At 43.0% G+C, this 18,383-nt stretch overlaps 1 protein-coding gene across 29 annotated transcripts in view; it reads left to right on the top strand.

The window, feature by feature from the left end:
- The window catches only part of RBFOX1 (RNA binding fox-1 homolog 1), a 1,463,300-nt gene extending 1,445,131 nt beyond the window's left edge, over positions 1–18,169 (top strand). For 13 of the 29 annotated variants that reach the window (XM_059693106.1, XM_059693100.1, XM_059693095.1 and 10 more), the window contains 2 exons: positions 13,771–13,846; positions 14,239–14,486. In XM_059693106.1, the coding sequence (XP_059549089.1) occupies positions 13,771–13,846; positions 14,239–14,386 (224 nt within the window). In that variant the 3' untranslated portion in view covers positions 14,387–14,486. Of the gene's footprint in view, positions 1–13,770; positions 13,847–14,238; positions 14,487–15,418 lie in introns of those variants that run through there. The other 16 variants (XM_059693121.1, XM_059693113.1, XM_059693116.1 and 13 more) reach the window with 5 other exon arrangements.
- Positions 18,170–18,383: the final 214 nt, after the last annotated feature.

The raw sequence follows: 18,383 nt of genomic DNA on the forward strand, positions 1-18,383 counted from the left end.
AATTACCTCTGTCTTATAAGAAGGGGATCTCCATTCCATTAGTTAAAGATACTATAGTGCTTTTCTTTTAAACATATTACAAGTAACAGGACTCAGATGAAGCCTTCTGTTTTTTGAGATCAGGGCACTGGCAGATGGAAATCGCACTTGCATGATGTGTCCATCACAATAATGCCTGTCTTTTGCTTTGATGTGGTCACAACCGTTAAATTTGAACTTTCATTAGCATGGAATTACTTGATTAAATGTCCAGAGAGGTGATTGCCTTAACTAACAAGAGATCTTTTTTTTTTAATTGTTTAACTCTTCATTTATTTATTATTTGTTTTTAAGCCTAATCTATGACTGCCATGATTGCTAGGAATTGTGCTTTTAGCAAAAGAGTGCATGGTAGAACTCATCCATGTATAGTTAAGTATACCATGACTTTCAAAAGCATACATTAAACTGAGTCTCCCAAATAGGCATTCATCAGCTACCCATCACATTTGATCACTGGAGCCATACACAGAGGCGTATTTGTTTCACTCCCTACTCGCAATCTTTGGAGAGAAGGAGCTAAAGGAAGAGAGAGAACTAGGAACATGTCCATGGCCCTCTCTGCTCTAGAAAGCAAGGGCCTCAGAATACTGCATCGGTTTCACTGATGTGGTTGGTCTCCATGTTTTTAGTGGATTAGAGTCTCACCCGGGAAGCTGAATGGGGGATGCATGCTCATATTTTAAAGCGACAGCTTGCTCCATTTCTATAAAGCCCCGTGGATAATGGTCCTCCTCAACCCTTAGCCTCAAATGTCTCTGTTTCGCCCTGTGAGAGGTAGTGACAACCATAACCCATCACTAATGCCTAATAGCAGAAGATTGATCATTGCATTGCTGGGGGAGGCAAGGGAATGAGCCTGGGATACAAGAGTCATTTAACATTTTCAAAACCTTGAGGATGAAGCATGCAACCAAAGGGGAAACTGCTTGGGACGGGGAGGAATGCTGGTTTAAAATGTTAATGGACATCTTGTGTGGATACGCTGGTCTTCCAGATTCTGTCTTCCGTGATAAACTGTACACGCACCCCAGTGGGTTTTAGGGTATATTCTGACATCATCGATCAAACGTAAGAGGTAGATACGGATTGTTGTCTCGTGACTTAACAAACCCTGCTTTGCAAGCAAATGGCTCACACACAATATCCCTAAAAGAGGCTGCAGATGATGAAAGTTTGTCTGAATAGAGCCAGTGTTTTCACCTACCTTATCTAATTTAGGATGGCTGCTCAATAAATTCTTAATGAATTGCTATTGATCAAATTTCAAATTGAGAGAGCTATCCCTATTGCTTTGATGGCCATATTAATAATATGTTCTATGCTGCTTCATAAGGTTCAATTTGAGCTCTGAATTCTGAATCAAGCATGAAAAAAAGACACCCATATCAATCAAAAGTCAAAGGATCTCCCAACCAGTCCACCCTCCTCAGAGAGAAAGAACTGCTCAGTCAATGAAGGTTGTAATTCATGGTTTCAATGAGGTCTCCCCGGGACTTATCTCGCAGATCCTGGGGAAAAACCAGGACACCCACATTCTAAACATCACACCTGTCCGGAGCTCTCACCTCCGTGTAACCAACAACACTTCTCAGGGCGGGTCTGTTGAATCCTGGTATCCCCTGGATTCTAGTGTTTGACAAATGGCAACTTCCATCTTTTTAAATGAAGAAAGATATTAACAAGAGGCCTAACATCTCAGTTTTGAGGGCTTGATGAACATTATAACTGAAATCTTTATGAAGATGCATTGTTCTTACATAGCCACCTAGGAGGACAGAGCTGGCCAAGCAGCGTTGTGTGGGAGTCTGGGTAGAGACGGTGAAAATCATCGAACAGCAGCCACAGTGAGACTGAAGGATTTTTCTTTTAATTCCCAAAGGAAAAGTGACAATTTTTATGTGGGTCACCTGGAGAGGACACCAAAACGTCAAGTCTGCTTTTGCTAGCCACATAGAAGAAACATTTATTATTAGCATTTGTGGTTTATGAGATTGTATTGGCAAGGAAATTGATTTTTTTTGACTCAGTGGCTCCAAGTGTCTTATTTGATGTTTTGTTTTGGTTTTGGTTTGGTTGTTCCTGAAAGACATGTGTGGGTGTCCCATCTAGTACCTACACCTTGAACACCCCAGTAGCTTTTTGAACTGTGACATCAAGATCCTTTGATGAGCCCTGGCCAGTGTGGCTTGGTTGGTTGAACATTGTCCCATGCATCCCAAGGTCACTGGTTCAATTCCCCGTCAGGGCATATACCTGGATTGCAGGCTCCATCCATAGTAGGGGGTGTGCCAGAGGCTGATCCATGTATCTCTCTCATCAATGTTTTTTCTCTCCTTTTCTTTCTCTCTAAAATCAATAAAAGCATTTTTTTTAAATATCATTTGATGAGTTGGATTCTGCAAGAGATGGTCAAAGGGGAAAGATGGATCTCCCTTCTTCTTACAGCCAGGGTCTCTCTACCGCCGTGATTCTTTGGAGCTTTTCCATGACTGGCTAGTGATTGTATTGTAGTAGATATAGGTCTTGTACCTGAATGGAGGTTGAGAAGCAAGTTACTTATTTTGACAGAGCAACTGGAAATTCAGTTCAGTGAGTTAGTGTGTATTGAGTCATCACTGCTATCAGCAACTGTTCTCAGCCCTCGGGACATACATGTCATTAAATAAGTTAGGAGAAGCCCTTCCTCCAGAGAGCCTCCATTCTAGTACAGACCAGACCCCAATCATGTAGATGAATAAGCCTATAATGTACTTGCATGTAAAGTTATAAAATAGCTATAATGAATCAAAAAGCAGGAGATGGGGCCCTGGCTGGGTAGTTCAGTTGGTTGTTAGAACATTGTCCTGATATGCCAAGGTTGTGGGTTTGATCCCTTTTCAGGGCACAGAGAAGAATCAACCAACAAATAAATAAGGGGAACAACAAACCCATCTCTCTGTCTGTCTCTCTCTCTCTCAAAAATCAATCAATAAATAAAAAATTTTAAAAGCATGAGAGAGGATGGAAAGTCCCATGTGATGCAACTTTACACTCAGATCAGAATAGAGCTCTCTGAGAGCATGTGAGCAGGGGCTAAATTGAGTGAAGGTGTGAACCAGGTAAGTAATTGTGAAAGTGAGAGCACCTCAGGCTGAATAGTGGCAAGTGCAAATGCCCTGGGGTTGAGGCTCCTTGAGGTGGCCAAGAACAGTAAGCTATCCAGTGTGTTCAGGGGAGAATTTCAGAGATAATATCATGAAAGTATCCAGGGGTTAAGACAAATTAGGACTTAGAGGCTGCAGAAACCATTTGAGATTTTATTTTCAGTGTGCCGGGAAGGCACTGGAGGGCCAGCTGCGACCTGACTTATCTTTTTAATGATATGTTAGACTGCTTTGTGAAGAATGGATTGCAATATGGCAAGAGCAGAGGAAAGGACCCCAGTTGTGAGTCTCTTGCAGCACTTCAGGGAGGGGTGACAGTGGCCTCTGTTAGGATGATGTCTGTGGAGGAGCTGAGAAATGGTGGTCTCTGGGCTGTATTTTGACAGGTGAACAAACAGGATATACTGGCAAATTAGAAACTTACCAGGCCCACTTTGTGTTAAATGCCATGTCCTCCTTTCGACTCAAAGGATGTATCCATCATTCCCATTGAGGGCTAAGGCTTTTGTCATCATGGAAATCAAGCCCTTCATCTCAGCAGTAACTGTCCCTCACATGGGCTTTGCTGAATTCTCCAGGGTATAGTCGTAACTTGCTATGACTTACTGAGCCAATTCTGGGTGCTAGCAAGTATGATCAATCATCTATATACATCTCTGTGTGTGTATAGGTATGCATATATAATTTATTACAACAGCTCAGTGAGGGAGATGTTACTGTCATCCTGTTTTGTAGGTTAAAAAAGAAAAAAAAAAGTGCTCAGGCCCAGAAAGGTTTGGTAACTTGCCCATAATCACGCTGGAGTCTATCAATACCAAAGCTCTCTTTCCACCGGACCACGCTGCCCCCATGTGTGCCTTTTATCTTGACTTTGGAACATGGACCTTTGCCTCCAGGTGGAATGCTCTTGCTTTCTTCAGCTGTGCTATCTTGCTCCTACAAAACTCATATTTGTGAGTTCAAGGGCATAATTGTGGAAATTTGGAGACTACCCAAGGGAACCGAAAGGTTCTCTAAACAATTGTTTCCCTGGGTGTTTCTTTGACATGATCCATCCCCTTCAGGCAGCAGGTATATATCGAGTCTCTCAGACGTGCTGGGCACTGATCTAGGTATGGGGATAAGGTGAGAAAGGGAGCAACTCTCTTGTCTGGGGTCACTGTATGTATCAGGAAGACAGTGGGTTAAACAAATAAAGTGTGGTTCAGGTCAGTTCTCCAAAAGTCTTTCCTGTGCTGAAAATCACCTAACAGGATAAGTCATTCCTTGAAAACTACTGGACACTTGAAGCTAATTGTTTTGCCTGAAGAGTCCAGGCTCCCAGCTGCCCCCTCCTTAGGGAGTGCGCGTGCTGGTGTGTATTTGGGGTGCAGTTGGAGGCCAGGTCTTGGTCCATCAGCAAGTCTTACCCTCTCCACCACACCAGATACCATCTTAGTGGCATGTGAAGCCAGTTTGGGGACACACTCCCAGTCCTTGAGTACTGGTCGCATCTGTGAAAGCTTCTGAAACCCTCCCCTGTGGGACAGGTTGATATACACTCCATTAAGTAACTATTAGAAGAGATGTTTGGCAAGTTTATAGGCACAAGGGGGGTGTTTTCACCCCTGTCCATTCTTCTATCTCCCCCAACCTGTACCCATGTGCACACACAGACACACACACACGTGCATGCACATAGTACATGCATTCATGCAGCTGCACTAAGACTTCAGATAATATCTAGAAGAAATGTCCAAATTGGTCATTCCTCTAATTGTGACCCTTCAGCAAATTCTATCTCATTATCTTCCCTTCATTTTGGTGATTTGATTATTCAGCGAGGTCGTCATGCCGTGAATTGATTTGGAGTTAATTGGCCTGTTTCCAATAAGATGTGATGTGTATTATTATAGGCGAAGCACAGAGTGCTCAGGGGGCATATATCAAAGGGACGAAGTACACATAATCAGTATTTATTGACAGCTTTCTATATACCAGGCATGTTCAATCTTGATACATGCAATAACAATATCCTACAAATAAAATGTCTCTATGAGAATTAAAGATATCTAGATAGCTCTGAATTAGGCTGAGTATGGGATTTCTATATCAGTACAGATTTAAAAAAAGAGAGAGAAGTTAGTATCAAATGTTAGAGCCATGAATATCCCCTACAGAGCTTGTTACCAATACAGAGTCTATGTCCTCTTCTCCCTGCCTCAGAGATTCTGATTCACAGACCTGGAGAGGGAGCCTGGAAACCTACATTCTTACAAGTTCCTCCAGGCAATTCAATAGAGGTGTTTACTTTGAATTTATATTAGTTCACACAAACACTCCATCCATGCTTTTGTTCCGGCCCTCCGGTCCAGTTTAAGAACCCACTGTGGCCCTCGAGTCAAAAAGTTTGCCCACCCTTGCCTTAGGAAACACTGAGTGGATCACTCAGGAATCCTTCTAGTTCAATAGCAAGAACACCCAACAGGTTTATCTAGAGCCATGCTTGGCAATATAGCGGCCAATCTCCATGTGTGGCTATTGAGCCCTTAACATGTGGCTGGTCTAAATTGAGATGAGCTATAAATGTAAAATACATACTAGATTTCCAAACCTTACTACAAAAAAAAACTATGTAAAATATTTTAATCATAATATTTTTGTCAATTACAGATTGAAATGACAATATCTTTAATATAGCAGGTTAAATAAAATTATGAACAACTTCACCTGGTTTTATTTTTTAATGCAGCTACTATAAAACTTAAAATGTCATACGTGGCTTGCATTTGTGTTTCTCTTTATATTTTTATTAAGCAGTACCATTCTAGAGCCACATTTTCATTCATTTTGTTCAAATGAGTATCGAAAGTGTTGGCATGCCTCAAGAACTGGTCTCTTAGAGGTGAAGGATACTCACTCAGAATTAAAATGTTTTGACAGATAATCTGGACATTGTTAGTGTTTCTTGACTTTACGTTTTAATTTTGCCTCCAAGTAACCTGCCTCCTTCTCACATTGCTTTTTAACCTCTCAGAATCTGTGATCCACTTACAAGGGGTTGGGGGATGCCATTACTCAGGGCTTCAGATGGACAACTCAATTCAGGGGTAGTTCTGACTCCTGTGCCCCATGAGCTCTGCTGCAGGGACCCCACACAGAATAGAGAGCAGACAAGGGTTGCAATCCTCCCAGTCTTAATAGCATCGATAACTGACACTTGTTTGGTTCTGACTAACCCTATCTCAGCTTCACTCAGCAATTTACACTCAGTATGCACTATTACTGTCTCTATTCATGGATGGAGAAGCTGGCTCAGAGAGGAGATAAACTTTCTGAGATGACTCAGCAGACACATAGCAGAAGCAAGATTTGATTCTAAAAATTCTGACCTTGAGGAATTCTTAGCTTTAGCTTGGCTTCTCTGTGGAGCTATTGGCAACCCCATGAAGAATACAAACACACGAAGAACTGCCTTTGGGGTTCCCCCTGTGAATTAAACCATAGTTGGGGTGCCATGCTGATTTCAAAGCATGATGGGAAATTCTTCGTAATTTTGGTAGAGCCGTAGTCAGGACACACACGGAGGGTGCCTTGGCCTTGACCTTAGAGAGAGTATGGCTCTGTGTCTTTTATTGTAGTGGAGGAACTGTGGAACCAAAAGCAGGACTGACTGTGCCTTCTTTTCACTAATATGTTTTTATTGATTTCAGTGAAGAAGGGAGAGTGAGAGATAGAGACATCAGTGATGAGAGAGAATCATTGATCGGCTGCCTTCTGCATGCCCCACACTGGGGATCAAGCCTGCAACCTGGGCATGTGCCCTGACTAGGAATGGAACCATGACCTCCTGGTTCATAAGTCAATGTTTGACCACTGAGCCATGCCAGCGGGGCTTATTGTGTCTTCTTGACTCCTGGACAGTGGTTGCTGCTGTGCTGTGCTGAGTCCAGAACCAAGGTTCCTACCTCAAACATGCTTTGTTGGGATTCCAAATAGGAAGAGCTTTTGAATTGCACTAGAGACATAGAAAGGATGATGCCGTCTGACTTCCCATAGGTGGTAGGACCTGGTTCCCATAGATGCTACGTGCACAGTTCACATGTGTGACCAGCATCTATGTGCAACAACAGACCCCACGGCTTCCCTTTGGGAAGCTAAAGAACCCAGAAGATGTTTTCCTTCCTTCTTCTGAGGACAAAAATCAGGAGGCTGAACACTGTCCTGAGTGACCTGTGCAGATGATTGTTTCAAATCCAAGCTAAGGAAGTGACCAGCGATAAAATTCAGAAATATCAGTCATGTTGAGGTAACTCCATGTTGTTCATCTCAGAGAATTTCTCCCATTTCTACTGGCATCTTCCTTGGAGGCTTAGCTGCATGTGGAGCTATTTTCTTGGTTTTGAGATATGGGGCTTGTCCACTTCCTCTATCTTGTGTATCTTGTCTAAGTCATTGCCTAGGAGAAGGCCACAGCAATCACAGAGAAATATTTTCCTAGTTGAATAGATTCACTAAGGCATAGTGAGCAACTGAGGTCTGAGACATGTGCAAACCAGTGGGAACATGCCCTAGCTAAACCATCACTCTCCAAGTAGCAGGCTGTCAGAACCATGGGGCCATGGTGTAGTAAATACCCCGTTTGTACTGTGTGGTTAATATGTGCCTTGCATTGATTAGTTTTCCCCAGTTCCTTACGGGCTGTATCTTAGATACAATTAGGAAGGCAATATAGCCCTTGCAGGCTCCTCCTCGGGAGGTTTCCTATTTTGTTTTGTTTTTTGTTTTTTAAATATATTTTATTGATTTTTTACAGAGAGGAAGGGAGAGAGATAGAGAGTTAGAAACATCGATGAGAGAGAAATATCGATCAGCTGCCTCCTGCACATCTCCCACTTGGGATGTCCCCGCAACCCAGGTACATGCCCTTGACCGGAATCGAACCTGGGACCCTTCAGTCCGCAGGCCCATGCTCTATCCACTGAGCCAAACCGGTTTCGGCAGGTTTCCTATTTTTAATGCCTACTCTGCAGTGCCTGTCTGTGTAGTGAGGACACAGCATAGTCTCCGTGCCTTCCTGCTTAGATGGACTGTCTAGGAGATCTGTGCCACATGGTGACATAGATTGCAGGGGGAGAAGATATTTGATTCATCTTTCTGCTCCACCGGGATTCTCCCCCACTATCTCTGGGACAGGAGGCATGGGGGGATGATGCTAAAGTAAGAATAACTAGTCCCAGGAGCATAAAGACTCTTAATTGAAATGTATGGAGTGAAGTTAATTAAAGTGTTCTTACTATATCTCCCTATAAGAAAATCACCTGACTGTTAAAACCCTTGTGTGGTGTACCTACATGACCCTATTGTGTTTTATGGGCATCCAGCTTGTTTCAACTAGATTTAGAAGATGTTATTAACAAGTAATATATGTATGTCTCAGCAGAGCTCACCAAGTGCTTTACAAACATGGGTTCATATTTCCCATTCAACAGGTGGCATGATTATTTATTGAACCTGAAGTTCAAATACAGCAATTTAAACTATGTCTGCAACTCACAAATTAGCTAGCTCTCAACTCCAAAGGCATCTGTACGTTGACTGCTAGAGCTACACATGATCATATTAGAAGAGGATCCTTCAATTCCTTCTACAGAGATTGGCTTGTGAAAACCTATATAAAAGCCCTTGTATCATAATGTGCAGACTGCTTTAAAACATGTCTGGTTTCTTCCCATGCACTTTATCTGTGAATTAGGCAGGGCTCAGATAAAATGATACCATTTTATTGGTATCCTTGGTATCAGCGCCCAAGTCATTGAACAAGAACATTGCAAAGGCAGAACTTGAACCTGGATCTTCTTGCCCCAAGGCCTTTGCCCTTCCCAGGGCCCAGTGTGGGCCGCCTCATTTTAAGTTGTTGCTAAGGTCAAGATTAGACAAGGGCTCATGATGGCAGCAAGCTGTTACCTTTCATTCCTTTGTTTATTTGGTTTTTCCCTAAAGGGTTTTGGTGAGCCTTATGACAACTTGGGCAGTGATTTATAAACCCTCGGGGGTGATGGGAAATTACACACTGTATTTCCAAAGTCCCCAGAAAGTTTTCTTTGGGTGTCTTTAAGGGGTTTGAATGTTTCTAAGAGCAGCTGACCTAAGGACTTCAGAAAGCTTTGCCACTAACAGAATCATAATGTTGGGTACACTTCCCTCCTCTCCACCCCTCCCTCTTGCTGCCTCGGTGGCAGTGGCGTGGCCCTGGTTCCTCTGCACTGTGCCCAGTGCTGTACTAGTCTCTGCCCCAGACTCCATGGGGCTGACAGTGCAGGAAGGGGGACAGGTGAATAACCAGGGAGAGAAGTAAGTAGACAAAATTACTAGAGATTTGCTACTTGGCATGAGGGGGTGAGGAGAGGGTGGGAAAGTGCGATTCAGAAAGAGGGGTCAGGAAAGGGAGCATCTCTCTAGGGAAGTGACATTTGACCTGAGACAGAAAGAAGAAAAGGCAGCAATTCGGGTGGAGAATGAGTGCCCAAGCCCTAAGGAAAGAATGAATTTGCATGTGTCCAAGGAGTATTGAAGAGGCCAGTGTGCCTGGAACACAGTAAACAAGGGCTAGAGGGGTGCAGGAGAGGATTGAGAGAGGGACAGGGGTGACTCAGGAAAGTTTGGATTGTATTCTAGAATCAGGGGAGGGTTTTAAGCAAAGAAGTGATATAAGTAGATTTATCTCAATTAGATAAGTGGATAGATAGATGAACAGATAGATATATGATAGATAGATAGATAGATAGATAGATAGATAGATAGATAGATTTGATAGATACAGATATAATAGTAAATGGCTGGTGGTTTGGAGAAGCAGAAGTGGAGCCAAAGAGACAAGATTTAAGGCTATTGTTGATTTGGTTCTGGGAAATATGTGATGTTAGGATGGTGACAGTGTGAATGGAATGACGTGGGTACATTTAAGATTTCATCTGTAATTTCTGAGGGCTGGGCTGTGGGGAAACAGAGCGTCATGACCTGATGCACTGTGGTCCACCTTGGCCAAGACCAGGTCGGGTGGAGGTGACCATGTGCGGAGATCACTCATAACACGGCAGTCCAGACACATTTTCCCATCACTCCATTGGGGTCCCTGGGACTTGCCATTCTTCCTTCAGGCTGTGCTTAGCCAGCTCTGAGGGTGCAGGGTTGCTGACGTGCCTGGCATAGCTGTTGTGAGAGTAGAGCTGGAGTCCACATCTTCCCTAATAACCTTGTGTCTAAATTGTAGTGTCACACAAGGGCGTGTTCAGAAATTAGCATTTGAAAAGAAGCCTCCTTGCTTTCAGTTTGAGCTGACATGGTCCCTTTTCCTCTGTGGAAATGAAATTTATTAATCATAATAAAACCATCAGAATCTGAAGGTAGAGGTCACCCTGAGGAGAAAAGGCGCCTGCTCATTTACCAGGAATAGTTCCGCGCTGCTGTATTTTTCGTCTGCCTAGGCAGAGAACATTGCCAAATTGTTACCTTGGGCTTTCCACTGAGGCTCTGCCCGGTGTTATAAACAAATAAGAACGTACAATTAAAGTACGTGGGAGAAAAGGGTGGGAGCTACGTTTTCATGCAGTGCATTCAGGCCACCAACATGTCGTCTACCAAAAAGAGGAAATCTTTGCCACAGTAAAATCATTCCCCAAATTAAAAGAAAAAACAGTAATTCCTATGAATTTACATCTTCAGACCCGTTTTGAAGGGACAGCATGCTGTGGCATTACATAGTACATTTCCAAGGGTTTTCAGTTCGCTTTTGTTGTATATGTCCTGTTCATACCACCAGCTTTGCAGAGTGAAAGTGCATTAAAAATAATTCTATGATCACTTTTTTTAACCCTCTGGACTAATGACAACTTTACTTTCTCATGAAATAAAAATTAACGACAAAGTTGTATCTCATGTTCTTGTACACCTATGGATATTTACTTCTAATTGCGTGGGTCGAAGCCCAGCTTTCATGAGTGATCTCCCTGAATGAGTGACTTCTTCAAAAATGTCATCATGCCTCTTATTTTAACATGCCCTCTGTCTTGGACTTCCATCTGTTTTTCCTCCCAGAGAGATGGGGGTCTTGGAAGGCCTTTTGTGATGAGCCAGCGGGCTGGCAGGTGTCTCAGGGAATGAAGTGCAAAGGGGAGGGTGGATTGTCTGTTTCACTGAGAAACATCCATTCTCATACCGCTTGTGAGGACCGGGAGAACACAGTTTGAAGCAGAAAGCCTCATCTGGATTGTTTGAGCTTGGTACCCCTTGAACAGGCAAGGAGGGCTCGGGAAGAAGACACATCCAATGTGAACTGGTCAAATCATTTTCCCACCTGGAGTCTAAACTAGAGCCCATGAGTTAGAAGGATCTTCACCCAACTTCTTCTGAACTTTCAGGGTTCCATGGTGTAAGCAATCATGCCAGGCCCTTCCAGTACATTCTTTTTTGTTTTTCTTAATCTTTATTGTTGAAAGGGTTACATATGTCCCCCTTTCCCCCCCATTGACCCCTTCTAGCCAGCGCGCCCCTGCCCCTCCCCCCATCCCAGGCCTCCACCACCCTATTATCTGTGTCCATGGATTATGCATATATGCATTCAGGTTCTTTGGTTAATCTCTTCCCACCCACCCACCTCCCCCACCTTCCCTCTGAGATTCCAGTCTGTTCCTTGCTTCTATGTCTCTGGATCTATTTTGTTCATCAGTTTATTTTGTTCATTAGATTCCACATATGAGTGAGATCATGTGATATTTGTCTTTCTCTGACTGGCTTATATGCTCCATCTAGTACATTTTTTTTTTTAAATATATTGATGTCAGAGAGGAAGGGAGCGGGAGAGACAGAGATATCAATGAGGAGAGAGAATCATTGATTGGCTGCCTCCTGTACGCCTCCCTCGTGGGGATTGAGCCAGCAACTGGGACATGTGCCCTGACTGAGAATTGAACCATGAGCTCCTGGTTCATAGGTTGACACTCAACCGCTGAGCCACGCTAGCCAGGCCCATCCAGTACATTCTTATTCACCAGCTATGAGCAAGAATATTGGAAGCAAAATGGTGAAAAGATAGAGAAGGAGAAGAATAAAGCCTGTGGAAATTAGACTCCAAGAGATGGGAGGTGGCTTAAGGTTGACAGTAGTTGATAGAACAGACAAACCATTTCTTCCGGCCTTGTTCCTTCATTCTTTAAAGGAAAGTCCAAGAGCCAAAAGCTATGGGCAATCCACATATATCCCATTTAGTGACGGGTACCCCCGTTCCCCAGCTGCTAACAGTGCTCAGGTGCTCCCTTCTTCAGAGAATTACCTTCTGCCCACGAAAGTCACTTCAACTCAGTTCTTGTCCACCCCCCCGGAGAAACCTGCAGCTAATGCTCAACTTACATGAGTGTTCAAAAAACGAACCCCTTTGCCTCCAGCTGGGATTCATTCTGGGGCACAACTCACAGGGTCAGGTCAAAGTTAGTCTCTAGCTCAGGCCATTTCTCCTCTTTCCCTGGCTATTGAACTGCCTGCCTCTCTCTCTCCTCTTCTTTACATGCACAAGAATCTCTATTTCAGGCTCTTCTGGGGAACCTAACTTAAGATTGCATCTCAGCTTTGATCATTATTGAAGGAGCAATGTTCAAACTACCTGCAAGGAGGTATCTGGCAGGCCATTTAAGTAAGGGTACATGCCACCATGGAAAGATCCTTCCAGTGGCTCTGAGAAATGTGAAGATCAGCTCTGACTGTCTAGCTCTGTGATCTCGAGCAAGTGACTTCACCTCTCTGAACGCTAATTTCTGATCTGTGGCATCATTCAGTCCCAGACACTTAATAGACACTGAATGCATCAGGCTTCCTCCCCTTCTTCATTTTTTATTCTGAGGCCTGTGCTGGAAGTCATGACAGAGGAGGGTGGAGGATGGGAAAGAGAGACAGAAAAACTCGAAGATAAGGAACTGTCATCAAGAAATACTGTTTGAAATGTGTCCCTTCCCAGAACCTGGCCATAGATTGATGAGTTAGAGGTTCTGGAGTGATAGGATTGAAATCAAATGAGCTATAACTCTTGAGTGGGGTGGGATGGCGTCCCAGAAACCCTTCAAGGATGCTTCTATTTGAGTGTGTTTGCTCTTAACAAAATGTTGGACCCTAACTGAAAAGACTGGGTCACTTTGCCCATTTTGATTCACCCTTTCTCCTTTGATTGGTGACAGCTAAATTAGGAGAAAAGGACCATCTCTCTTGAGTATTAACATGTCCTCTGGGGGTACTGGGTGTACTGGGCTTCTTAAAACCATTTTTTCACGTTGTTTTGTGTTGTTTGTTTGTTTGTTTGCCTACCTCGGTCTCCAAGGTAGCCGCATGAGCAGTTAGAAATGGTCCTATGAGAGACCAGCCATGTTAAATGGACAAAAGAATGTGCTATGCACAGATGGACTTTTTAAATGTTATGTGGCAGATAGGAATATGTTCCTTAGGTATGAAGATGAATAGGGCCCCTCCACACTGTCTTGGTATTTTGCATTCTATGGTTGCTATTATTACTTTGTAACTGCATATTATGGATTAATCTTCACCTCTATTTCCCTTTCAGTTACGGACGAGTTTATGCTGCCGACCCCTACCACCACACACTTGCTCCAGCCCCCACCTACGGCGTTGGTGCCATGGTGAGTACCAATTCCTCCTCTTCCTCACTTCTTCCCGCTCCCTTCCCTTCCCCAGCTGGGACCTTTGTACGGGTTGACGGTTGACGTCCGGGTTGACGGTTGACGTCCTCTCACTCTCCCCTTAATTGAATTTGTCTCTTGTGCTAATCTAACAGCAGCTAAAATGCCACATTAATCCTCCCAGTAAACTTGATAAATGTCTTAATTTCTTGGCAATGTAGTGCATGTAAGTTATTATATTTCTAATTTTGCAAGTCTCACCTAGCAGAGCACTTACCTTAATGGAATAATTAGTCATTTTGATAATTAAATCCATCACTAACAGAATGCAGTGTCAATGCAGAACTTTTTTTTTCTTTTTTTTTTCCCTCCCTTGCTGCTCATTCACATAGCCCCAAGGTTCCAGCCCCAGCACAGACTTCAGAGGAGCTAAGCTGCACACTTCCAGGCCTCTGCTGTCAGGCAGCTGAGAATCTGACTGCCTCTCCTCCCCTATTACAATTCATGTTTAAAGTCATAGTCGCCCAGGAAAGAAAATAGAGAGAGGCACACTTTGTGTGTGTGCCTAGTACATAAGGAATTAGAAGGAATCAGCTGGGTTTGGGGGTTGTCTTTTGTTTTTTGGGGGGTTGGGTTTTTGTTTGGGGGGTGGGGGAGGGCAAACAGGGGAGGTGAGGGTGGGTGAATTTGCCTGTACTTGTTCAAACTTCTATGCACTAAAACTCTTGAGTACAGTAAGACGTGCCCATCACGTGAGAGCGTATGCAATCATTACACAGCTTTTGGCATGCAGCTTTCTGCTTGGGATCAAGACTCTCAGTCCTTTATCCTAAAACTCAATTCCCATAGGCATTCATTTGAATCGCCAATACCTTTAGAAAAAGGAAATAAATTAAGTGCCACCTCGTAGCCGTCTAAAGCCATGGCCAGACAATTCGCTGGAGCGTGGTGGTAGAAATTCAGCCACGATCTGGGGACCATGTTCTTTTGCACAAGCTCGGTTACATCAAGCAATCCATCCGTATGACTCCCCTCTTAAGCGCAAATTCCCATACAGCTCATTGAGCCACGTCAAGTAAGGAGTTGATTTAAATTTCCATCCTGATTTTGCCTTCAACCACTCTGCTTCAACACCTAGTCCACTTGAGTTATGTGTTGGAAAAGAGAGTGGAATTACGACATTCAATCAGTCATCTGCATTCAACCTCTTGAGTGTAGATTGAGCTTTTCCCGATGGATCATAGTGTTAATGAATCAAATGAGCAAACAGAATGAGACACTGCGCATCCTTCAGTGGTCCAGTGTATATCCGAGTCCTTTCAGCTACCAGGACTGGCCGACAGAATTGGGTTTCAGAGGGGCTCTCTGTCCGTGGAGCTCTTGGGGGGAGGGGGGGTGGTTAGGATTGGCCCTATCTTCAGTTCTCCAAGAATGGCCTGGGGTTGGGTAGGGGTGCCTTCATTTTGGTTGAGTTTGAGTGTCTATTTTTCACATGAGTAGTCTTTTTTTGATGATCCACGTGTTGCAAAAGGAAAATGTAAAAAACACACCCCTCAAATTGCTTTGTTTCAGAATGCTTTTGCACCCTTGACTGATGCCAAGACTAGGAGCCATGCTGATGATGTGGGTCTCGTTCTTTCTTCATTGCAGGCTAGTATATACCGAGGGGGATACAACCGTTTTGCTCCATACTAAATGACAAAACCATAAAAACCTTCCAATGTGGGGAGAAAGGAAGCTTTCCGAGGCCTGGGTATTGCAATACATGCAGTAGTGCATCATTTTAGCAACTCTAAAAACTAAAAAGAGGAAAAAAAATTACATTTTTTATCTTATACCTCAGATATTTTGTTCTGTGTATTTTACTATTGTGGGTCTTTAATTTCTGAAGGTTCCGTAGTTTGGTTGCTGGCTGTAGGAGTTTTTTTTGTTTTTGTTTTTGTTTTGTTTTGTTTTTTTGTGGTTGACCTAGAGAGATGCTAGCTATGAATAAAAACTGGTTTAGGGCCATATCCAGAGTGCTTTATCATGTAAATGAATTATATATGCTGAATAGTAAGCTACTGGGGTTATCAGCTGTTCGGGAAGAGTGTAAGTGACTACAGTAGTCATTTTTTCTGCATCTGCATTATTTTATTTTATGAAAGGGGAAAGGTGGGAGGGACTTAGGGGATTGGGACTGGGGTTCGACTGAAAGAAAAAAAAAATAGTAACTGATGAATCTAAACGACCCACTGCACCAACGATCATATAGCAACGGTTCTAAGTTACTCATTGTCCGTTCAGGCCAAAGGTTATGCTGTTAAGGGGATGCTTCTAGCAGCCCTTGTGCATCCAAGTTGAATGAAGCTGTGCAAACCCACCCTTTAACCTTTCCCCCTGGGCAGTATTCAGCTTCTTAACCAGCCGCTAGTTATTTAGGCAAAAACTGCTAGTTAGGCCATCAACAAGCATTCTTTTTATATTTCTTCCAGTATAATAAATTATTGATATCATTGCTGACTTTTATATTATGGGAGGGAAAAAAATAACATTAATAAAAAGGTGATAAAAAGCACTGTTTCTATTTTTTTCTTTTTTTCCAAAAAAAGAAAGTAATAAAAACTTAAATTCTTTGTACCAGTTAAAAAATGTATAAAATTTACATCTGTGCAGTGGAGTTGTTAAGTTCTAGAAACAGTCTATGAAGCTTTAGTTTTAGCCTAGTAGAACAACTGTTAGAGACAGACGTATAATTTTTATGGAATTACATGATAATCATATTCGGATTTCTAGAAGCATTTTACAAGTATTGCAATCATTGAGTAGAGATAATCATGGTATTTTCGTCAGCTTGGTACTTTTTGAAACATGACTGTGTTATGTGAGCAAGCTGCAATTTTTCAGTCTGTGAGAGCCTGCCCACTTTCCCCCCCACCCCACCCCCTATTCTTCCTGGTCACAGTGATGATCTCAAACCGGTAACTTTAGTTCTGTCTCCAAGGCCCAGGACACTTGTCAGAAGGAAGCAAAAATGTAGGTGTACCCTCCTCCTCCCTGAAGAACAAAGCCCCCCCCACCTCAGAAGCAGGGCCAGAGCGACACACACGGCTGAAAAATTGCAGTTTGTCCGGATTACTTCTGTTTGAACGCCTTCCATGTTGTCCTGTTTACAAGTTAACCTGAGTTGGGGTATCTGTCACGGGTCTTCCTGTTTTTGTATTTAAATGAAACAAACAGCAGCAAGCTGTCCCCAGTAGTTTTGCTGCCCTAGTTAAGTCTTCATGTGTACAGTGCCGGCCGTCTGGCAAGCACTTTAGTAAGTTATCAACTCACCGCTGTGAACCTGCCAATCCGCTGTAACAACTCTGCTTTCAAACAAAACCAAACAAAACTTTAAAAAAAAAAAAGTGTTTGTGATCCAGCATTCTTGTCATCCTATGTGCATGCAGTAAGATCGGTTGGATATTAAACCATCAATAAAGTTTCACAAGATTTGAAAACCAAGTTTCTGTAGCTTCGATATCTAAGGCAGATGACGGTTGTCTTGAACCCAGAGAGAAAGGGGGGAAACCGCTCAGCAGCCCAAAGTGTATCAGACGTTCTTTTCCGCAGGCTTCTCTGGGTGGGGGAGGGGAGGGGCAGAGGGGTGTTTTATAGCATCACTAAGGCATTCCCATTCCCCCACCTGGGAAGCAATGTGATGACAGTTGATGTTTTGAAAGGCAAGGATTTCTTAAAATACTATGGCATCCTACCCCGGAGGGGAGAGAGAGAGAGAAAGAATAGGGGGCTAGGGAGAATAAACAGATTTCTCCCAATTGCCTCAAATTTCACACTCCAGAATTTGCATTGTATTTGGAATCACAAACATAGAATTCTTACTGTGTTGGTTAAAGTAAAATTAATTTGCAGTTTTGATTTTCATTGATGAGCTGTACTTTTCCCCCATGACTGTATGTAGTTTTAATAAAATCATTTAGAGCAAGTGGGTGCCAACTGAGGTTGCAGATCTTCTGTCTAGGCACTCCTCCAAGATGCCAACAAGTCATTTTAAAATGTATGTCAGAGATGTAAACAGACATTTTGGATTTTTTAAAACAGTATTTATTTGGAATGTTTTCATTTATCTAAATAACTATTGCTATTATGAATTATGAAAAAAAGATTAATATCATGTGTGGCCTATAGTGACTTCTTAACACACACATCACGCAATCTGCAAACCCAGAAAATGTGTATATCTGTCTTTAGAAATTAGTGTTTATATCACTTACAGTGGTTTGTGAATAAAGAAAACTGGTTTGTAATATCAAAAAAATAAAAGCTTAGTCTGAAAAGGTACCTGTGAGTTGGTGTTCTTAGTCCTTTGGCTTCTGCGTGTTTCTTTCAAGGGTGTATCCAGCAAGGGGCGTGGTGTGGGCTGCCCAGGTGAGCAGGAGGCTGCCATAGCCATTGGTGGCGCCCCCTGCAGGTTCACTGGCAGTGTGGCACACAGGGCTGTTCCCCAGCGTGGAAATGTCAGTCTTTGGATGAAAACAAAACAACAAAAACAAAT

This window comes from Myotis daubentonii, chromosome 4 (assembly GCF_963259705.1).
Source record: "Myotis daubentonii chromosome 4, mMyoDau2.1, whole genome shotgun sequence".
NCBI lineage: Eukaryota > Metazoa > Chordata > Mammalia > Chiroptera > Vespertilionidae > Myotis > Myotis daubentonii.